Source organism: Hyperolius riggenbachi, chromosome 3, assembly GCF_040937935.1.
Source record: "Hyperolius riggenbachi isolate aHypRig1 chromosome 3, aHypRig1.pri, whole genome shotgun sequence".
Classification (NCBI taxonomy): Eukaryota; Metazoa; Chordata; class Amphibia; order Anura; family Hyperoliidae; genus Hyperolius; species Hyperolius riggenbachi.
In genome coordinates this window covers 168,551,439-168,573,896 of record NC_090648.1, presented here as the reverse complement: position 1 = coordinate 168,573,896, position 22,458 = coordinate 168,551,439, and the positions used below count along the sequence as shown (strand labels likewise).

General features: G+C 43.8%; 1 protein-coding gene across 1 annotated transcript in view; it reads right to left on the bottom strand.

Annotated features, from left to right (window-relative positions):
• ABHD17C (abhydrolase domain containing 17C, depalmitoylase) overlaps positions 1-19,912 on the bottom strand; it is a 54,499-nt gene extending 34,587 nt beyond the window's left edge. Inside the window, exon 1 of the mRNA XM_068275227.1 lies at positions 19,216-19,912. Coding sequence (XP_068131328.1) covers positions 19,216-19,754 — 539 coding nt within the window. The 5' untranslated portion in view covers positions 19,755-19,912. The remainder of the gene's footprint in view (positions 1-19,215) is intronic.
• Positions 19,913-22,458: the final 2,546 nt, after the last annotated feature.

The following is a 22,458-nucleotide window of genomic DNA, read 5'->3' as shown; positions in this document are numbered from 1 at the left end:
CCCCCCCTCCCCCCTTTTCCCTATTGTATCCGAGTTGTCACATTTCACCTGCCCGGCAGAAGCTGTAATGTAATTTGGGAACAAGGTTCCACTGTCACAGCTATATTGAAAATTGCACCCATGCGATGTCCTATATTTTTACAAATTAAGAAAAACAGTAGGAGGCACTTCCTTCCCTAACAATATTGTCCAATTTCATTCAGGTAGTTTCCTAATATAGTCCTGAACATGGATGTGTGGAAGATTCTTCTAACATGAAAGTGTAAATTAAAACCACTACCTATGAGCCATGTATCCAGGACCTGTCAGTCAGTTGTCAGAGAAATGGTTGGAAGCTAGTGGCCTTCATTTGCTAACCTGGCTTCCATTCCTCAGGTGACAGGAGATTTGTATGCCCATGAAAGTCGTACTTGTGGAGATGTGAAACCTCATGCACAACTACAGCAAGGCTGAATAAAGCTTTGTACACAGAATATTTTGTCACTGGAAAGTGCTGAACAGACAGGCTACTCTTTTCAGGACACTGCTCTAAAGAGAGGAGATGCACAAGTGAGCAGCACCCTACTGCAGAACTTCAAAAGGTGGTTACCACAGAAACAACAAACATTGGGTGACATCATCTAGATTTCCCCCTGACACCATCATTAACCATTGTGTTGACTGAAGAAATGATCTACTGATTAACTGTAATATATAGAAATGGCTAATCTGCAACTAAACACTTTTTACAGAAATTATAATGGATTCTGTCACAGACCTAAGACCCATCATTAAAGAACTACAAGAAGCAGCAGGGGCCACATAACCACTACTGGACCCAATAACAAGTAGTAATTAAAGGGGCTTTGACAGTACTAAAGGTGCCCATACACTCGTCAGATTGGCAGCAGATAGATAAGAAATGCATCTGATGATCTATCTGATGCGTTTTTAGAACATTTTTTACCAGGATAGAATTCCAATAGATTTCAGTTTGAAATCTATTGAAATTCGATCTGATGGCATTTTTTTGCCATCAGATTTCCATTAAGGCCAATGCAAACTGATAAGCAATCTCATCAGATCGACCTACATTTTCCATCCTGCCAGTTCGATGGAAATCCATCGAAATCGATCGAAATCGGCCATCGATCGGTCGATTGGCCAACCGATTTGCAAACGATCAATCGATCGATCGGGATCGATCGGTCGGCCAGAAAATCGGCTGAGTGTATGGGCCCCTTAAGCCATTATCAATACTGTAACTGTAGAGATCAGAGGGTATAGGAATATTAGATAAACTGGGGATTTAAGATTTTCTAATAAACGGTCAGCACAAACTACAGCTCTCAAAACCAATAGGCCAACTACACAGAATACATCCCACCGCTTAACTCCATCACATGAGATGTAGAAGTACAATTAATCACCGCTTTAAAACAGCCTCACAACCCATTATTTATGACCAGTGTAATCCAATGCTATTACAGCCGGCTGCTGGAGCACATGCAGGACATCCTTGGTAACTAGGTCTGTTCATCAACATACAGAAAAGATTAGTCACCAGCTCCTGTCTAGTCACGATATTAACTATGCATAGGTGCTGCATTACGTTACAGGAGAAAAGCTCTTTTATGACCAGATAACTGACTCTGGTGAAAAGCACCATTGAAAAGATCATTCTACTTTTGCTAAACTGGCAATTTAATAACAGGTGAGCATGTGTTAAACAGCAACTCTGTAAGGCTGAATAGTTTTATTACCATGTTTTAAGAGGGACAGTCTATGAACAATAAACTGACATTCTTACGCGGGTCATACAGGGTGTGCCAGGTATAATGATGTATGCACGTCATTTTACTTTCACCATTTAAAATAACACACACCTTAACTGTCACTAATGTCCAGGAACTTCCATTACCCATATGTATTTACAAAGCGCTGACATTTTCCACAGTCAGCCATGTTATTAGCCATCCCCCAGAGAAGCTCACAATCTGAGTCAGCAATTCACTACCCAGGTCCATTAATAACATTAGGGAACAACTCAAAGTTAGGCACTAGGGATTATCAATGAGATGCAAATAATTCCAAGTTGATACAAATTCATGTGGTAATTGTATGGAAATGTATGCCGGTTGATTTTAAAATGAGCATGAGCAAGCATGAGAAGCCCAATGTTTGTATAAGCCTTCAGTTTCTTATGACAACGCTCAACCAGGAACTCTGGTATGTGACATCACAAGGAAGGATTAACCTCATGCTGCTGGACTCTGCACGAATGCATGAAAGCAATGGTACAGGAACTGGATTTTTCTAGTTCTCCTGTAAATGTACGTGAAGTTTTATACATAGGTTTTAAATGACAGGTTTACTTTAATGCTGGGAATACATGGTACGTTTTTGAGCAATTTAGATGGCTCGCTTGATCATTTCTGACCTGTCCGATCTCCCGCCTGATCGATTCCGCATAGGGAACAATTGGAAAAGATAAGAAAAACGAATGGAAGAGAAGAGAATCAGGCACGAAGTCGAGCAGGGAATCGATCGGGCGGCAGAATCGAGCCGCAAAAACGCACCGTGTATTCCCAGCATAACAGGCTTTCACTTCTTAGATTAGACGGCAAAAGGGCAACAAGTTTTGCTTGCATGATAAGCATAAAATGTCAACATTGACTTTGGAAAACATGCACAGCACAATGAACCTGAGCTATAATCTTGTGTCAATGTTTGACTACTTACGTTCTGATATTCTGGTATGTTAACATACTTGTTACAGATCTTAATGCAATAGTTCTCATTCTGAACTACAGATAGGATAGGCTATGTCCCTTGAACCAAAAGCATACCTAATGCTGGATACACACGTTGCGTTTTGCTGCGCGATTCGCGGGATCGATTCCATCGATTCGATTATTTCTAACATGTTCGATTGTGTTTCGATGGATACAGCCGTCGACTTTGCATACTTACGGCTGTATCCATCGAAACACGATCGAACCTGTTGGAAATAATCGCATCGATGGAATCAATTCCGCGAATCGCACAGCAAAACGCAACGTGTGTGTCCAGCATTAAAAGGAACCTTACTTCACCATTTGACTAAAGTGAAGACCACATCAACACACAAGTACTACTGAGACAAAAAAATGCTCCAAAAGCACACAAGAAAAAGGACTACATATAAAAACTGGGCAGCCAAATAGTGTGTGTGTGTGTGTGTGTGTGTGTGTGTGTGTGTGTGTGTGTGTGTGTGTGTGTGTGTGTGTGTGTGTGTGTGTGTGTGTGTGTGTGTGTGTGTGTGTGTGTGTGTGTGTGTGTGTGTGTGTGTGTGTGTGTGTGTGTGTGTGTGTGTGTGTGTGTGTGTGTGTGTGTGCGTGCGCGTGTGTGTGTGTGTGTGTGTGTGCGCGTGTGTGTGTGTGTTAGTACAACCAATTGTAAACTAAACAGTACGAGGGGGTGCTATCCACCCGATCACTTTAAATTTCCCTATGAGGTTTCCTGCTGGGTACCCTAAAGTAGACTAGCGCTGAGTAGTGTATGTGATCAAACTGCACTACACTTCAATCCAACAGTTTCTCATAACTCTCCTGGCTACTAGGTAAACACAGAACACATGCACATAATCACTTACAAAAACAACTTTCTTTTTATGTTTAGACATAGTGAGAAAAAAATATCTGGAAGATTTTAATCACTTCTACCACAAACTATACAGTGAATAGCAAAAGTGCTTACTTGTAGATACATAGGCCTCAATTCACTAAGGCCTGTACACACTGAAAAACGCAGGCAAAAACGCAAGCGCATGCGTTTTTAAAGTGCCTGTAGTTTTAAAAACGCATGCGCTTTTGCCTGCGTTTTTTGTGCGTTTGCGTTTTTCTTGTAATTGCTGATTGGCTAAAGAATCCTTTGTTTTTTTTCTAGTTTACATTTCAACAGGAATCAGGACATTGCAGAGTCTTCTGGGATACTGACTTCTGAAAAACGCAGGCAAAAACGCAAGCGCATGCGTTTTTAATGCGTTTTTCATGCGCTGCGCTTAAAAAAGCGCAGCAGGCACTGCGTTTGCGTTTTTTTAAAAACGCATCGCACCAGTGTGTACAAGTCATCACGATTTTCATTCTTTTTCAAAAGACCTTGCGTTTTTAAAAACGCATGCGTTTTTAAAAACGCAACGCAAGCGCAGCAGTGTGTACAGGCCCTTAGCAAACACTTTATCAAACGTTTGATAATTTACCTCATGGGTAAAATCTAATTTTGAATTCACTAAGGTGTTATAGATTTATTGAACGTTTTATCGAATAAACATTCAATAAATATATAACAACTTCGTGAATTCAAAATTAGATTTTACCCATTAGGTAAATTATCAAACGTTTGATAAAGTGTTTGCTAAAGCTTAGTGAATTGAGGCCAAAGTTTAGTCATAGGACACTTTACATGGTTTATGGAACCATTAACAATGGGTGAACAAATGAATGTGGCATTCACACCCCCCATCCTCCCAAACACCCTTACAGGGGAAAAACAAACTGAAATCTCCATAGAAACTGCCTTCAGTTGCTATATGTACTCATAATGAACCTATATTCATCTAAGACATCCAATAACAATAACAGCTAGCCATTTGTACAACAGCTCTGTAATGGGAGCTGCCAAGTCAGTATAAGGAATGCTTGCGATGAAAGCAAAGAGTAGCTGCCCATGTGAATTCATGTGCTGTGTGGTAACAATATCAAATACAAGGCTGGCCATGCTGACCCACTACCTGTGTATTGCACAAGCTTTACTGAAGCAAAACATTTCGTATTTATTGGAAAATATTCATTGAGTAATATATTGTCACCTGATTCTAAATTTTCTTGCTCAAAAACAAACTGAAAGAAAACAAAGTGCGCTCAACCATGATCAACTGGCCTCCTCACAGCTCACTTGCAATCAAAGCAAAAACAGGCATGTCATCACAGCAGGGTGATATCACTGTGGATTAGTCATGCAGCACTGTGAAAAGTTTGAAGTCACTTGACAATTCTATAAGCAGCTACAAATCCTCACAGATGTGTACCCTGGAAAGCTTTCTATGTCATAAGATCTTCCTAGCCAGGGCACAATAAACAATGGGATGCATCTATAGCAGCGAATTTCAGCAATGTAATATGCACAGACTTGGCAAGTGTTGCATGTGGTTATAGCTGAAATAATGACCCATTCTCAACTCTGGAATCTCAGAAATAATCAATGTATGAGTTAACGCATTGCAGGAGAACTCTGTGCTGTGGCACATAACAGAGACTGTTCATTGGACCCAATAAACCTGAGGAGGGGGACAGATAACCACAGTGCAATGCTTGGAGTAGGTGATCTCACATCTAGAGAAGCCACCATGTGATTGAGCTTAGTGTAGTAGTAAGGAGAAGCTGATAATTTACCCTTAAAACAATGTATATTTTGGGAGATTTTTTTTTTTTTTTTAAGATTTAGTTGTAATGAATTTTACAAAAAAATAATAATAAAAAGGAGTAGATAGGGTAGATCTATGGTACACCATTGTTATGAACATCTGATGCAGTGTTCTCCTTGGATTGTTTTTTTCAGGTAGGTGGCATGAAAAAGTAGCCTGATGGAGCATGACAGAGTAGCCCCCCTACTCTGTCATGCTCCATCAGGCTACTTTTGCACAGCCAGCATCGCTTTTTGGCTACTGAGCTACTTTGAAAAATTAGCAATTAGCAACCAAAATGATCAACCTATGTACAATTTTAGGAGCACACTTGTATATACAGCTTTGAAAATGTAGTGGGATCGGGATCTACTGGTAGATCACAATTTACCTAATGGGCACCCCTGGCTTACAGCATAGGAGGAGGATGAGGAGGCAAGCAGATGAAAGCCGGGTGTTCGCCAAAATAAGCCGGGTGGAGCACCCGGCTAAAAGAGCCCAGGGAGAACACGGTGGTGCATGAAAGGGGAAAGGGGGTGCCGTTAGCCAAAAGGGAAGAAATGATACACTGAGATCAGAGGTCTTGTTTTAGGCATGCCTCAAGAGACTGCATATCAAATATGAGGATTAGAGCTGCTTAATCTGTTCAGCAGACTCCAGTGTCCTTCCACAAGTTGAAAGTTATGATATCGGATGCAGCTGTGTTTAGCATAACAGAGTATATCCTGATGGGTGACACTAATGGTGACACTAATGGTGCGTGTGTATGTACCTTCAGCTAGGAATGGACTGAAAAAGGAATATAAACATGCAGCATGGACTTCCACATGGCAATATCTGCATTGAGGAGGCTGATGGAACTCATCTGAAGGGACAGCAATTTCGCTGAAAAGGCAAAGTTGGCAGCTGTGACACCCCTGGAACCATGAAGCCCCAGCTACCTCTTTGGTGACCACCACTACACTAGGTTGTACTGCAAATATGTGTGTATGTGTCAAGATATACTACAGAGAAGGTCAATCACATGAAGAGGTGTTTGGGAAACACTTTCAGTCAGAACATTGTACATACTGTAGAAAAAGGCTGGAGTTATTGGTTTGTAGCCTGTTCAACAAACCTTAAATATACCATTGCTGTACTGTACAGTCCGCCATGCTTGTCTAGTGAGTAAGAGGTTAACAATAAAAGCTTACAGAGCGGTTACCCTGAAAGGCATATTTCATATCATGCACGCTGAAGGGACTAAAGAGACTTGGAACAACTGCTGCAGGTAATCCACTGTAAAAGGGGGACAATATGTTATATTCCGAGAGGCCTTTCATTCAGAACTTCACACACAAACAGCACATTTTCCACTGGAGGGTTAAATAGTTTAAAATGCTCCCATCCTTCCTGAGTGCAAGATTTATTTCTTACAACACTAACAGGGAAGAGGGAAAACATCTTAGGACACGTAAAAAAGGAAGAACTTAAATGAAAAACAGAAACGTAGCAGGCCGCTTGCAATTACGAGTGTGTGAGAGAAGGAGACGAAGAAACAAGGTTATTAGTAGCACTCAAAAACAAACTTAAAAAAAAAAAGTTTCGTAAAAAGTAAATATGCGTCCTCACAGCTCCTCAGGATTTCACAGACGCCTCAGGCTACTCGAGCAACTAACAAGCCATGAAATGTTATTAGCACATACCCCACTGGACAGCTACTTAGGACACAGTTGGATAGTGAAATGAACCCAGAGCCTTGTCTGATCCTCTCACCTCACCTGCCCTGTATCTGTAACACTTACAGCCAACAGTGCCAGACTGCCAGGCTGTGAGCACAGATCACACCAAGACACTCTGCAGCTTAAACTAGGACAGGCGGGCTAGTCTAAACTCCTGGATGGTACACTTACAGTATATATTAGCCTGACAATTGCAGTTTCGGCATAAACAGCTGATCGGAGCTTATTAGAAGACGGCTGCTATTAATCAGAAGAGCTAGTGTTAGGCATCAGAGAGAAGCGGTTAGAATTAAAGTGTACCTAAGATGGGGCAGGAAGAAAAATTATATATATACAGTGATGTGAAAAACTATTTGCCCCCTTCCTGATTTCTTATTCTTTTGCATGTTTGTCACACTTAAATGTTTCTGCTCATCAAAAACCGTTAACTATTAGTCAAAGATAACATAATTGAACACAAAATGCAGTTTTAAATAATGGTTTTTATTATTTAGTGAGCAAAAAAACCTCAAAACCTACATGGCCCTGTGTGAAAAAGAAATTGCCCCCTGAACCTAATAGCTGGTTGTGCCACCCTTAGCAGCAATAACTGCAATCAAGCGTTTGCGATAACTTGCAACGAGTCTTTTACAGCATTCTGGAGGAATTTTGGCCCACTCATCTTTGCAGAATTGTTGTAATTCAGCTTTGAGGGTTTTCGAGCATGAACCGCCTTTTTAAGTTCATGCCACAACATCTCAATAGGATTCAGGTCAGGACTTTGACTAGGTCACTCCAAAGTCTTCATTTTGTTTTTCTTCAGCCATTCAGAGGTGGATTTGCTGGTGTGTTTTGGGTCATTGTCCTGCTGCAGCACCCAAGATCGCTTCAGCTTGAGTTGACGAACAGATGGCCGGACATTCTCCTTCAGGATTTTTTGGTAGACAGTAGAATTCATGGTTCCATCTATCACAGCAAGCCTTTCAGGTCCTGAAGCAGCAAAAAAACCCAGACCATCACACTACCACCACCATATTTTACTGTTGGTATGATGTTCTTTTGCTGAAATGCTGTGTTACTTCTACGCCAGATGTAACGGGACGCGCACCTTCCAAAAAGTTCAACTTTTGTCTCGTCGGTCCACAAGGTATTTTCCCCAAAGTTTTGGCAATCATTGAGATGTTTTTTAGCAAAATTGAGACGAGCCTTAATGTTCTTTTTGCTTAAAAGTGGTTTGCGCCTTGGATATCTACCATGCAGGCCGTTTTTGCCCAGTCTCTTTCTTATGGTGGAGTCGTGAACACTGACCTTAATTGAAGCAAGTGAGGCCTGCAGTTCTTTAGATGTTGTCCTGGGGTCTTTTGTGGCGTCTCGGATGAGTTTTCTCTGTGCTCTTGGGGTAATTTTGGTCGGCCGGCCACTCCTGGGAAGGTTCATCACTGTTCCATGTTTTTGCCATTTGTGGATAATGGCTCTCACTGTGGTTCGCTGGAGTCCCAAAGCTTTAGAAATGGCTTTATAACCTTTACCAGACTGATAGATCTCAATTACTTTTGTTCTCATTTGTTCCTGAATTTCTTTGGATCTTGGCATGATGTCTAGCTTTTGAGGTGCTTTTGGTCTAATTCTCTGTGTCAGATAGCTCCTATTTAAGGGCCTGTTTCCACTACACACAGATTCTGCATGCAGAAAACTGACTCCAATGAATGCCTATGGGAAATCTGCATCAGAAAAATCGCGTTCAGTGGAAACAGGCCCATACATTCTTTGGAGTCAGTTTTCTGCATGCAGAATCTGCGTGTAGTGGAAACAGGCCCTTAGTGATTTCTTGATTGAAACAGGTGTGGCAGTAATCAGGCCTGGGGGTGACTACATAAATTGAACTCCGATGTGATAAACCACAGTTAAGTTATTTTTTAACAAGGGGGGCAATCACTTTTTCACACAGAGCCATGTAGATTTTGAGGGTTTTTTTCACTAAATAATAAAAACCATCATTTAAAACTGCATTTTGTGTTCAATTATGTTATCTTTGACTAATAGTTAACGGTTTTTGATGAGCAGAAACATTTAAGTGCTGACGTCATCGGACGTCCTCCGGGCTGTACTGCACAGGCGCAGAACTACTGGGCCTGCGCAGTACAGCCCGGAGGACGTCCGATGACGTCAGTGCGCCACTGTGAGGTGCATTTTGGAGCGCAGAAGAGCCCGACCTGGCAGCCGACCTGGCCAGTGCGCCACCGGAGGAGACCGGGAGCCTGCGGAGCGGCGCCAAGGGCACGGCCTGCCTGCCACTGGCTGGAGGAAGCCCCAGGTAAGTGGATAAGCATTTTTTTTCCCAGGGACCGTGAACCTTCCCTTTAAAACATTTGTTTGCCTCTTTGTTTGATGTTTATTATTAATCTAACCTGCCCAGAGAAAAGGACAGCAGATGCTTGGCTGCCATTGGCAATGCAAACCTATATAAAAGCAGAATGGAGTGATGCTCTTGTCCAGCTCAGCCAACTGGATTTTTTTTATTTGCTGACATATACCTGCCTTTTTTCTAGTTTTTAGAATTCAGCAGGAATGCATAAAGTATACAATTGTTTTGAGTATCAACATACACAAGATATTGCCAAGACACAGAAGGAAGCTGAGACAAAGACTGCATTTGGTAAATGCAGCAAGTACACACAACAACTGTTGGCAGACTGTTTACGTTCTTATTTAGACTGCTTAAAACTTCCTTGTGAAAAAAGCACAATCAGGCTATTCTATTTTCTTCATCAAAGTTCAGCGAATGGCAGCAGTGTACATTGTCATTTTCCACCTGCTTCTAATGTTCCAATCCTAATCTAAAGTTGGCCATACATTAGGCAACTTGGCGGTCAATCAACCATCCAATTCAATAATTATTATTAAATTGGATGAAAATCCATGCCTAGCGCATGTCCGATCGACAATAAGACCGATTCCGCGCAAAAACTGGTCGCATGTATCGATCGGACGTGCTGGTAAATCTTGGGCCAACAAGCTTGCTTGGGTGCACAGCGGTAACGGCATTCTGTATCGGGACAGGCAAAGAAACATGGCTGAACCCCTGGGGCTGAACCCCTACTGTCACCCGCTGCGGTGCCCATCCACCTGCTCCTTCCATAGCAGACAGGTGAAGTATAAATGCATGGGCAGGGGGGCTTTGCACAAACATGAATAATTTGAGTAGACGTCCACTTTAGAACACAAATCCAGGGTTTTTTCACTTTAAATCCAATTCCATAGGGAAAAAAATTAAATCGTGTGGCAAAGGGTTAGATTCTTTCCTGGATTTTTATTGCTTTCTTGTTCTCCCATTAGTGATAAGTTTCATCACTTACTGTCCAGACAGAGACAGCAACAAATGAAACATTTCTGCATAGAAGGGAAGAGTTATGCCTAGTACACACCATGCAATTTCCCACCAGAAGGTTCAAATTGATTTTTTCTGGCAGGTCCAATCGGATTTCTGATCATTTTGTATAGAAGGGATTGTAAAATCAAACAGAAAACCGATTGGAAATCAGATGGGACATGTAGGAAATAATCTATTCAACCCCTCTGAAGGAAAATTGTATGGTACGTACCAGGCATTAAAGTAACCATAAACTGGTCGATATGGCCATTACACTGGTCATCATCTGATCAAAGAGGGATCTAGCTGATCGAATCACTCCACACACTACACAGATTATCAATAGATTTAAAAATGAAAACTATTGAAAAACTGTGTGCACTGCGTTCCAGGTCCCACAAATTCCAAATCCCTCCAATGGGAATTCAAACAGCACCAAGAGTTTGTAAAAACCTTGACACAACACAAAATGAAAGAAAAAAAAATGTAACTTTAAAAACGTCCTCTTGTGTGAAATCTGTGAGCATGGTTAAAGGGACTCAGAGCTCGTATAAACGCAGGAGAAATGTGCTCTCTGCGTATCTCTCCAGCAGCTGCTGGAGAGATACATAGAGGGCGCACTTCTCTTATGTCAGACTGGCTCCCGACTGACGGAAGTGCGGGGACCTGGTACCGGCGCTGCAGAAGACTGAGGAAGGTGGCGTAGGAGCGATCGGAGCATATGGGGCTGGAGGAAGCCCCAGGTATATATAAATCTTTTTATTTATACAAGCTCTGGTAGACTTTAAGAGCGCTGGACACCACAGAGACTTGTGGAAACGGGTGTAGCTTTCTAGCATGTTACGGATTTGAATATATAATTGGAAGAAGTGTCTATTACAATGATATTCCAGTAGTTGAGTAACCACTGTGAGACGCCCTGAATTGTTGTGGTATTTCACTTGCTACTCGCTTTATCCCAGTGCACTTGGTTTGCAGTGTCCCTCCCCACACTATGCTGTAAGAAGTATAGTGAAAGGAAAAATCAAGATATGTTCATTACTTCTATTGACAGTTTATTATGGTATAATTTTAAAAAGGTACACACTGCCATTGCAGTGACTTACTACGTGGGTTAGGCCCTCTAGTCTGGAAAGTAAACCAATTTCGGATTTACTGTACACCTCATCAATGGATTAGTGGAACAGAGCACATACCGCCATGTACACCTGTATGGACATTGAACTGTCATAGAAGGATGGGCAGCTGCTCAGGTGAGTGAAAATAGATCAGAGTGAATACAGTCCTCTTAGCACCATTAACAACACGTGATTTGCAAAGCTCCAAACCCAGTTGGGGGGGTGGTTAGACAACACAGAAGAATCTTAACAGTGTTTCCCAGACAAATCAATCATATATATATATATATATATATAAAACTAGGCATATAATGATGATGAAATGTGAACATCACCATGCAAGGAAGTAAAATGATCAGTGTGTATCCACATTAGATTTTAATCAAGGTAATATCGATCACACCTAACATTGGGTATACGTAACAGCGTATGCAGTTCTAGCCTGATGGTCACAACCTGCAAAGCACATTGGTGTGAGGAGAATGATAGAAAGGACCCTTACACATGATGGATTGATGTTACCCGAGGGGGATAAGGAACCGATCCCTCGGGCAACATTGCTGGGCTGAGGCTATACAGCTGATGCTCTGTTGTAATGCCGGGAGGCGGAGGGCAGACAAAACGATGCAGACATGACATCACGGGGCGGGGCAAATAGCGTGAACAAAGGCATCGGCCATTGTTTGGAGTGTTATTCCACCTGGCGGATTGCTGGCCAGGTGGTAGTTGGGGGATGCAGTACACATGCTGAATTCTCAGCTGAGGTCATCATCAGCAGAAAACAAAGCAAGCGCTCACCAACATGGGCCGCAACTGAATGACTCATCACCTCATATGCACCGCTTAAATAGCTCAAATGCACACTCAGCAATCAGACAGATGCAAAACATATGCAAAACTAAATACTTACCATGAAAAACAGGATAGCACAATGGGTGCTGCTAGCCTGGTAGTTACAGAAGTTTTCTCCATAGACCAGTATTGCATTGTTTGGATGCAGGCGTACATTTTAGTCCAGGTGGGGCGGTGTGTGCCACAGCGATTAACCATTCAATTGTACAGTATTGGGTCAGGAATGCGCAGCCTTCTACCTATATTTTGAGGTCATCATCAGTCACCCCTTAGCCAACATTAATCTAGCTTGTGTGTGGGGCTAAAGAGGTAGGAGAGTAAGAGCACACAAAGAGATGAGACTAGTACAATGTCCGAGAGGCTGATGCCTACTAAAGAGTGAAATCACCTACACTTTATAAAGCAGCGCTTCTGGTTTTTCCTTCTACATATTTTTAATGTGAACCTGAAAAGTTAACAAAACAAGTAATGTGAACAAAACAGCGAAGTAAAAATTTTTACAATAAGCTAAAATAAAATGCAACTAAACTTGTACACATGGTGAGCAAATAACCAGTATAAAAAGAATAGGCTGCACAATAAGCATATTTTTCTAGGTTTTATGTTAGTGTATAACCTTTCAACAGGAGTCGTCTCTCTGTGATGTAAAATGTGGTCAATGGGAAACAGACCAGGATGCCCCATTCATTCACTCATGAGGGATATATGGATACAAAAATACACGAGCTTCCTTCCACACAAAAAAACAAAACAAAAAAAAACCTCGCACATCCTATTAACGTCATTAAAGCAATTAGTCATACTTAAGGGACATAAAAACAAAGGCATGAGAATTCAGTAAAAGCAGAGTCATGAAAAGGACCTTTACTAATAATCTTACTGCATCATCCTTCTACTCTGGAACGCGACTAAACTAGTCAGATATCTTTCTGAAGAGGGACTGCGGCGCAACAGAGGAAACCCCGGAAAACATTGAGGAACATCAGAGACTGGAGGGGGCTGGATGGGAGTCAAGTTTCATCTAACTTATTTCTGATAGACAACCTGAGAATTTTGGGTATCTGTGGTTTCCTGCAAGTTTCCTGGAAAAGGTTACAGAAGTTGAAGACAAGTTAAAAGATATTTAGTTGCACACGCCTGCGTGTGTTATAGATTGCACTAAAGTAGAGAATCCCTAAAAAGGATGAAAGAAAGCACGGTGGCATAGTGGTTAGCGCTCTTGCCTTGCAGCGCTGGGTCCCCGGTTCGAATCTTCGAAAAGAGATTGATGGATCAGTGGAACCATGAAACCAGCCTTTTACATGACAGCCACAGGAATGGCAAATTACTGAACTCTGCAGTTTTATATAAAGTATATTACACAAAGCAAAATTTAACCAACCACGAAACTAAAAACAAAAAAATGGCTGTGTTAAGGATAAACAGACAGAAATAATCAACTGATTAACTCCCCTCAATATACCCAAAGTGATAGCATGGTTAATCCTGATCACATCTGGCTGCTTCATCAGTTAAAAGATAAACCCTGACTTGTTGTGCAGTACAGTGGATCAGAAACCGAGATGGCTCCTGGTCTAGCACATAAATCCATGACGATCAGCCTGGACAAAAACATGCCAAAAATAACAAATGTTTATGTTCAGCTATGAAAGGGATGTGACTTAGATGAGTTGCTGTGATGTGCTACAGCACAACTGAAAACACAGAGCACCGTCATCCTTGGCTATTGCGTTTAAAGCAAACCGGTGAGGAACAAAAGGTTAAACGTTCGATACTTAAAGAGGAACCGTAACCAAGAATTAAACTTCATCCCAATCAGTAGCTGATACACCCCCCCCCCCCCTTTCCCATGAGAAATGTTTTCCTTTTCACAAACGGATCATCAGGGGGCTCTGTATGTCTGATATTGTGGTGAAACCCCTCCCACAGTGTGATGTCAGGACCATGGTTCTGAAATCACACTGTGGGAGCTTTGTTGCATTGTGGGAAATAACAGCTACAGCTGTTTTTATCTGCCAAAAAAACAAACAGCATCTCCTTCCACTGAAAACACCTGCCAGCAGTAAAAATGTCACCATGTGATAAATGTCAGAATGTAAAGTCAGGGAGAGGAAAGATTTTACAAGCAAACGCTGACTAAATCATTTATACATAATGTAAACATGAAGCACTTTTTTATTACATTATTTTCACTTGAGTTCCTTTTTAAGCTTGGTACACATCCAATTTTGACTGGCCAATTGTACCACCTCCATGTAATATTAAAGCTTACCTACACAATCTGTTCATAATATTGAGGGCCCTTTCACACTGGCGGGGCGGTGTGGCAAATTGCTGCACTGCTACCGCATCCTAATGATAATATATGGGGGGAGTTCATACTCCCCACGTTGTGGTATGCTGCGCCAGAAGTGCCCTAAAGCGCTTCAATACCCATGTTCCTGCATCGGGAGGTTATGCAAGTCCAGAAGTCATGTAAGTCTATGGTAACGCGCGCACTTTTAAGAACCCACCACAATTTTCTGCATTGCACATGTGCGGAAACATATTTCAGAAATACACTTCCACGCATGTCATTGATTGACGAACAGGAAGTGAGTGTCACTTCCTGCTTGGCCGGATGCCAGATGGGGAATACCACATAGTAACACGATATTCCCCAAAGGCTGATTCTGGTGGTGCGAACGTGCAGTGTGAAGACAGCCTCACAGTCTGCTGGCCGTCATACTACATGGAGGTGGCAAAATTGGTCAGTGATAGGCCAACCATAATTGAAAGTGTACAACTATAGGGAAAACACGCACACTTGTCCCAAGGGCATAAATAGATCAAATAGTCTCACAGTTCAAGCAAGGTACAAAGCTCCCCCAGGATCCAACTGTGGGTGCAGTATACTGTCCTTTTGATCTTTGTCCCCGGACAATCACGGTCACATGCCAAAAAAAGGAGAACCAAATATAGTGTAATACTGCGACTAAAGTAAAATCCGCAGAGGGAAACCGTCACCAAAAGTGTATAAACACTAGAGGACCACCTCGAGTCAGCACCAGTGCCTCAACACCCCCCTTATGTGTAGAGCTCCATACATACATGTGTGTAATAACACAAGTCACTTGATCTGTCACGATAGTCAACATTCAGCATGCTGCATCTTTAGTGACACCAATGCCCAACCGAGCCCTGGGCACACTGTTCACCCCCTCACCCAGCCTGCCGGAAGCCTGTCTTATGTGCCATGCACAATCAGTCCCTGATCTATACAACTCTCTGCTGGGGTCAGTCCTGATCCATATGAGCGACAGTACTCGTAAGGGTGTATGAGAATATAGAGTGATAAAAACAGCACACAGAATTCATGGATCCATAAGACCCAAGCTTCTTAATCCATGGTACTGTCCCTCAGAGGGTACTTGAGCTGGTCATGTTAATCAAATGATAGTGAGTTTTGAAATAGGCTGGGAGGGGGGTTTCTTGGCGAACACAAGTCATCAAAAAAAGGAAAAGAAAAAAAAAGTGCATGCTGTAATAATATAATAATGTTGAAAAAGGATGGTTATTAGCCATGCTAGATTTATCTATTTGCTACTGTATTACCTTGAGGAAGGACGTCTGCCTTTCCTCTCCCCATTCTACACTCAAGTCCCCTCCCATCAGAAATTCTTGAATACTCTATTGTCAGATAAAAACTGAGATCAACCAGGAAATACATTTCAGAACACTGACTTCTTTTTTCAGAAAGAAATCGAATAGCTGGGTAGTTGCTTCCTGGAGGCGACACACTGTTCACAGAAACATTTTCTATACATGTCAATAATCAGCTGGATAAGGGGATAACCGTTACATATTTACAGCTATGTTGAGATTGCATATAACCAGAAGCTTGTCATTCCGTTGTAGGCTGGCCTAAATATCACACATATACTAAGTTGACACCAGTGACCACAGTGGTATACCACATACTGTAGTAGTTCACCAAGGCTGCTAATCACCTTCCATAATATGAGGAACATAGTGCTCTGCCACCCAATATCCTGTCACTGGACACCTAACTGTCAAACCCAGAAGGTATAACCATAATATATACTTAAACAGGGTGTTTAATCAATTTCTTCTACTAGTTAGATATTGTCACTACATGTTTCAGGAGAATAAAGGGTTGGCACTTGTTAGGGTAAAGAAACAGGTTATGTAAAGAATCAGGAAGGGAGTATTAGGTTAGACAATAGGAAGGGCTTTTGGAGCTGATCCAGTTATTGTGACACCAGTATAGATAAGTGTACTATAGTACTGTGTATTGGACTTGAACATAAAAGGGAACCTTAACTGAACTGGGGGTAAAGAGTTTCACTTACCTGGGGCTATTACCAGCCCCCTGCAGCAGTCCTGTGCCCTCGGAGCCGCTCTGGAATCCTCTGGTCCCCCGCTGTCACTTAGTTTCGTTTTTGACGACTCACCAGTCGGCCGGCATGCGTATTATTAGACGCATTCCCTACTGCAATTAGCGCAACGCGTACAAAAATACGTGTTGCCGCATTCCGCACTCGTAGATATGCGGCAACGCGTATTTTTGTACGCGTTGCGGTCCGCAACAGCGCTAATTGCAGTAGGGAATGCGTCCAATAATACTCATGGCGGCCGGCCGACTGGTGAGTCGTCAAAAACGAAACTAAGTGACAGCGGGGGACCGGAGGATTCCAGAGCGGCTCCGAGGGCACAGGACTGCTGCAGGGGACTGGTAATAGCCCCAGGTAAGTGAAACTCTTTACCCCCCATTCAGTTAAGGTTCCCTTTAAGGTAGCCATACATCTAGCAATGATGGGCAGATTTGACCAAGAGACAAATTGCTCTCTAATCGAATCTGATTAGAAAGAGATCCGTCCGCTGTCCATACACTATAGGCTGATTCCCGATTAATTTCATGCTGAAATTGATCAGGAATCAGCCTTGTGAAGCTGCATCCTACCGCCTCGCCGACGCTGTACCCTAATGTTTAATTTGCCCCGATACCAGGGCTGTGGGGTCGGAGTCGGGACATATTGCACCAACTCCCAATATTGAAACTGAAATTAAAAAAGAAAATATGATAAAATATTCTATTTTTCATATAATAGTCATCACAAATAACATTATACACAGTAATAGCACTGCTAAAAAAAAAAAAATACATATCTGATTGTAACTGTATCTCATGTGTACACAGGAATCTCTTATATGTAATAACATCTCAGTTGTAAGGATAAAGCCTGTTGTGTCACTAGTAGGGATCGTCAATGAGATGCAAATATCTCTGCGTTGATGCAGGTTAATGCAAATATATGCACTCCCTTTGCTCATTACATAAATTAATTTGATATGTTAATAAATTTGGGGTTGGTGACATGAAATTACACAGTGGTACTATGCTCTACATAGGCACTCCCTGCAGAATCGGTTTTGATTTTCTGACGACTTACAGACCCCAATTCGTTCTCTTTCCCAGCCCCCCCCCCCCCCCCGGTGAGCCTTCTCTCTATCTTGCATTTTTCTTCATGGTCATCGGGGAGTGCATGTACCTCGTGACAACACCGCATGTACATGCAAAGGGTTCAAGTGGTAGAGTCACCCCCAACAGCCATGGAGAAAGACATGGTACACAAGAGGAGGAACACCAGTGCACAGGTGTGCCTTCAAAATTCACCATGAGCCCTGGGATAAACTATACATGAGGAGACCTAGGGGCCCAGGAGGTGGAAGCAGCTGCACAGATATCCAATAGATTTCATGCTGAAATCTATTAAGATGGCAATACATATAGCGACTTTGTGGCGCAAGCAACCAGGGCTGTGGAGTCGGTACAAAAATCTTCCAACTCCGACTCCTCAGTTTATGAAACCACGACTCCGGGTAACCAAAATGGCCCCGACTCCGACTGCTCGACTCCTTAGTCTAATATTTAACAGGGCTATGGATTTTGTACAAATATCACCCGACTCAGACTCCTCAGTTTATGAACCCACCGACTCCGGATGCCCAAAATTGCCCCGACTCCACAGCCCTGCAAGCAACCATTGGTGCCACAACAAGCATGCCTGATCACCTATTTCGGACCAAAATTGGTCAAATGTATCGATCAAGCAACCTGAAAAATCTCGGGTTGACATGGTCGATCAGGTGCGCAGCTATAACAGTGTGTGATATCAGGAATGCAAGAATGAATGCGACAGAAACTTGGCCGTTGTCCCCCCAAATGTAAATGTGCCCATCGCTCATTAAAATTCTTTACCTGTCCACTGTCACCATTACTGACAAAGGTGTCTATACATCTTCCACTTCTGCATTGGCACCTCACATGGCTACCAGTATATAGTGTGACGCCACACACGCCCCAAGTGCTATATGCTGATAGCCATATGGGGCACCAATGCGAAAGATGTATTGGCACCTTTGTCACTAGTGGCAACAGTGAATAGGTTGTCGCTCCAAGCCAGTCTCCCAGGGTCCTTGTGCGCATGCACAAGGCCGGGTGCTGCTACAGAAGGGACCCTGGCTTGGTGAGGAGCTGTGGACCAGTTCACATAGGCTTCCGGGGCTGGAGGAAGCACCAAATAAGTAAATCTGAGAATATATATCCTTCCCAAAGGTATCGTTTAACTACTGTAATTATTATCGTTAAGTGTCAGGCAATTAGCTTTCCAAATATGAGTGGTCCTGTGCTATACAGACAGGGTGCTGGCATACACCCGAGGATGGCATATAAGGGGGTGTCATACATACCGGGTCCTGAGGGCGTGCCAGGCCGCCTCGATGTCAGCATAGAGGTTCTTCTCGCTGGGCTTGCCGCTGCTCACCCCATAGCCGGAATAGTCGTAGGAGAAGACATTGCAGTTGATGCGGGAGCCCAGGCCGATGTAGAAGCTGCACATCTGGCCCAGATCTACCGCGTTGCCGTGTGAGAAGAGCAGCGTGTAGCGGCAGCCGGGGGCGCAGCGGACAAACATGCAGCCCAGGCAGCTGCCTCTCTCCGTCCTCCAGCGGAACACCTCCACCGCGTCCAGCTCCCGCTGCGAGTACTGCCAGTCTGCCCGCTCCGTCAGGTGCAAGCTGCAGGGAGGGGGCAGGGGGGCCGCAGGCTCGCCGCTCGGCTGCTCCTCCGCCTGGCCAGCCGGCCCCTCCGTCTCCCGCACAGTGTACGTGGGCTCCGGCGGCAGGAAGGCCAGCTTAGCGGCGATACGGCTCGGGCAGGGCGGGCAGCAGAAGAGCCAGCACAGCTCCCCAAGAGAGAAGCCGTTCATCCTCGGCCCCTGCTCTGGCATTGGGAGGGGGAAGAGCGGCTACCTGAGGGGGAGAGACAAACCCGGCTCCGGGGGCCACACAAGCCCGAACACTCACAGGAACCGGGCCTGCCAGCCGCTCATCTGACTGCGGCTCCCGCCCGGCCTAGTGGCTGCTTCCGGGGAAGCCCAGGAGAAGCCTGGCCGGAGAGAAGCGGGGCAGTGCTGCCCCCTAGGCTGGCGGAGACAGTACAGCAGGAGGAGGATGGGAAACCAGACAGTTACAACAGTGTCTATAGAGTTCAATTATGGAACCTTCAACGGTTAAATTGCAACTGTATTTTTTGTTTTTATTACCTACTGATTTCGTGTGCTAATGCTAGATAGACCAGGCCATGCCTGGCCAGGCCAACCACTCCATGTTCTGTCCAACCCTTTCCTCATGCCCAGTCTTTACTAACAAAGGGATGGAGGGGATCTGGGAGCAGGTTATTTTTATATATTTTAATATTTATATAGCACCTATTACGCAGCGCTGTACAGAGTATTTTGTCTTGTCACTAACTGTCTGTCCCTCAGAGGGGCTCACAATTTAGTCCCTACCATAGTCATATATTTATGTATGTATCATGTAGTGCACATATCACAGTCTAGGGACAATTTTAGAGGGAAGCCAATTAACTTATCTGTATGTTTTTGGGATATCAGTGGAAACCAGAGTGCCCAGGGGAAACCCACACAGACACGGAGAAAACATACAAACTCCTTGCAGATGTTGACTTGGCTGAGATTCGAACTAGGGACCCAGCACTGCAAAGCAAGAGTGCTAACCACTAAGCCACCATGCTCATTGTGAGCAATATGTATGGTCGATGTAATGCAAATCTTTCTGAGCTGATATTGTATATTCAGTTAGGCCCAGTTCACACTTGCATTTTAAGGTAAAGGGATCCATGGAAACCGATCCATTTCCATTCTGCTACCGATCCATTGGGCCTGTTCACACCACTTCGTTGCCACAGCCTCTTCCGCTCCTTTTCTCCACATTTCCCCCAGAGCCCCATTCATACCGTGTCATCCAGTGCCTTTGCATAGCCACCACACAATGCATACCGGGGAGCAAAGCATTGCCCAATCTCCCATGCAATGCAATGGTCACTGCAAGGCCAGAGGGAGCAGAAGTGACCTCAGAGGACCCACGGGGCCTTCTCCCCGCACAGAAGGGAGAGGCAAATAGCGCTACCCGGCCACAGCTGCCTCCTTTGTACGCAGGCTGCTCCCACACACACACACCCAAAGCCGCTCTGCGCCACCACGCCAAAAGGAGGTGACGCCAGTGCAGAGTCATTGCAGCCTACTCAAGTGCATTTTTCTCGTAGAACGGTCCGTTTCTTCACTAGTGTAAAGAAATGTTCCGTTTTCTCATTACCCCCAATGCAGGACTTCATCTTCCATTTCCGTTCCGCTGGGCTCAGCGGTCTGGAAAATTGGTGCAGCAGGAAACTTGCGGTCCGTTCAGCGGATCGTGCGGAACGGACCTGTTTGAATGGACGGATGTGAACGGATCCATAGGTTAACATTGGGCCCGTTTGCATCCGTTCCGTTAGTACAGTTTCCATTCCAGGAACGGACCTTTTTTTAATGCAAGTGTGAACCGGAACTGAGGTCCATAAATATTTGAAGAGATACAACTTTTCTATTTTTTGTTCTGTACATTACCACAATCAATTTTAATCTTCCTGGCGGTAACTCCGAACGTAGTTCGGGGTAAACCGCGCAGGAGGTTTTCTCAGGCCCTGCTGGGCCGATTTGCGCAATTTTTTTTTTTGCTGCACGCAGCTAGCACTTTGCTAGCTGCGTGAGCACACTGATCACCGCTGCCCCGCGCCGATTCGCCGCTATCCGCTGCTCCGCAGAGCCCCCCCCTAGACCCCGTGCGCTGCCTGACCTATCAGCGCCAGGCAGATAGGCCAGGCAGCGCTGAGGGGTGGATCGGGACTCCCTTAGAGGTCATGACGTCGGTGACATCATCCCGCCCCGTCGCATGGCGACGGGGGAAGCCCTCCAGGAAATCCCGTTCTTTGAATGGGATTTCCTGATCGCCGGAGGCGATCAAAGAGGGTAGGGGGATGCCGCTGCACAGCGGCTATCGGGCTCGCTACATGATTTTAAAAAAAAATTCAAAAAAACGGCTGCGCTGCCCCCTGGCGGTTTTTAATAGACCGCAAGGAGGGTTAAATGAAACAGCTCAAAAAATCTTTCAGCTTTAATTCAGTGGGGTGAACAAAACCATTGCATCAAAATGTAGGGCAACTAAAGTATTTTTTTTTTTTACACAATTCCTTAAAGTGTACCCGAGGCGACATGTGACATGAGAGATGTACATGTGTATGTATAGTACTAAACATATTAATAACCAGGTTGTTTTACTTTTTTTATATTGCTGCCTGAAAGAGGGAATTTTTAAGGATGGAAGTGGCAGCTTTTGTCTTGTCGGTAGCTTGTCAGGAATATAGTAAACATCACTGATAAGTAAATTACAGCTATAAAAGTTCCCTGGCAGAATACATTTTTCTACATATTTCTGAGAGCAGAGGGAGAGAGAAAGAGTCAATATAGATCATGTATTTTTATTTAGGGGCACTTCAAAGACTGCAACTAAGCAGAGACAACAAAACATTCAATCTACTTTCCAAATTTTCAAATATAAAATAATATCCTGGGATGTCTAAAGAAGTCATTTTTA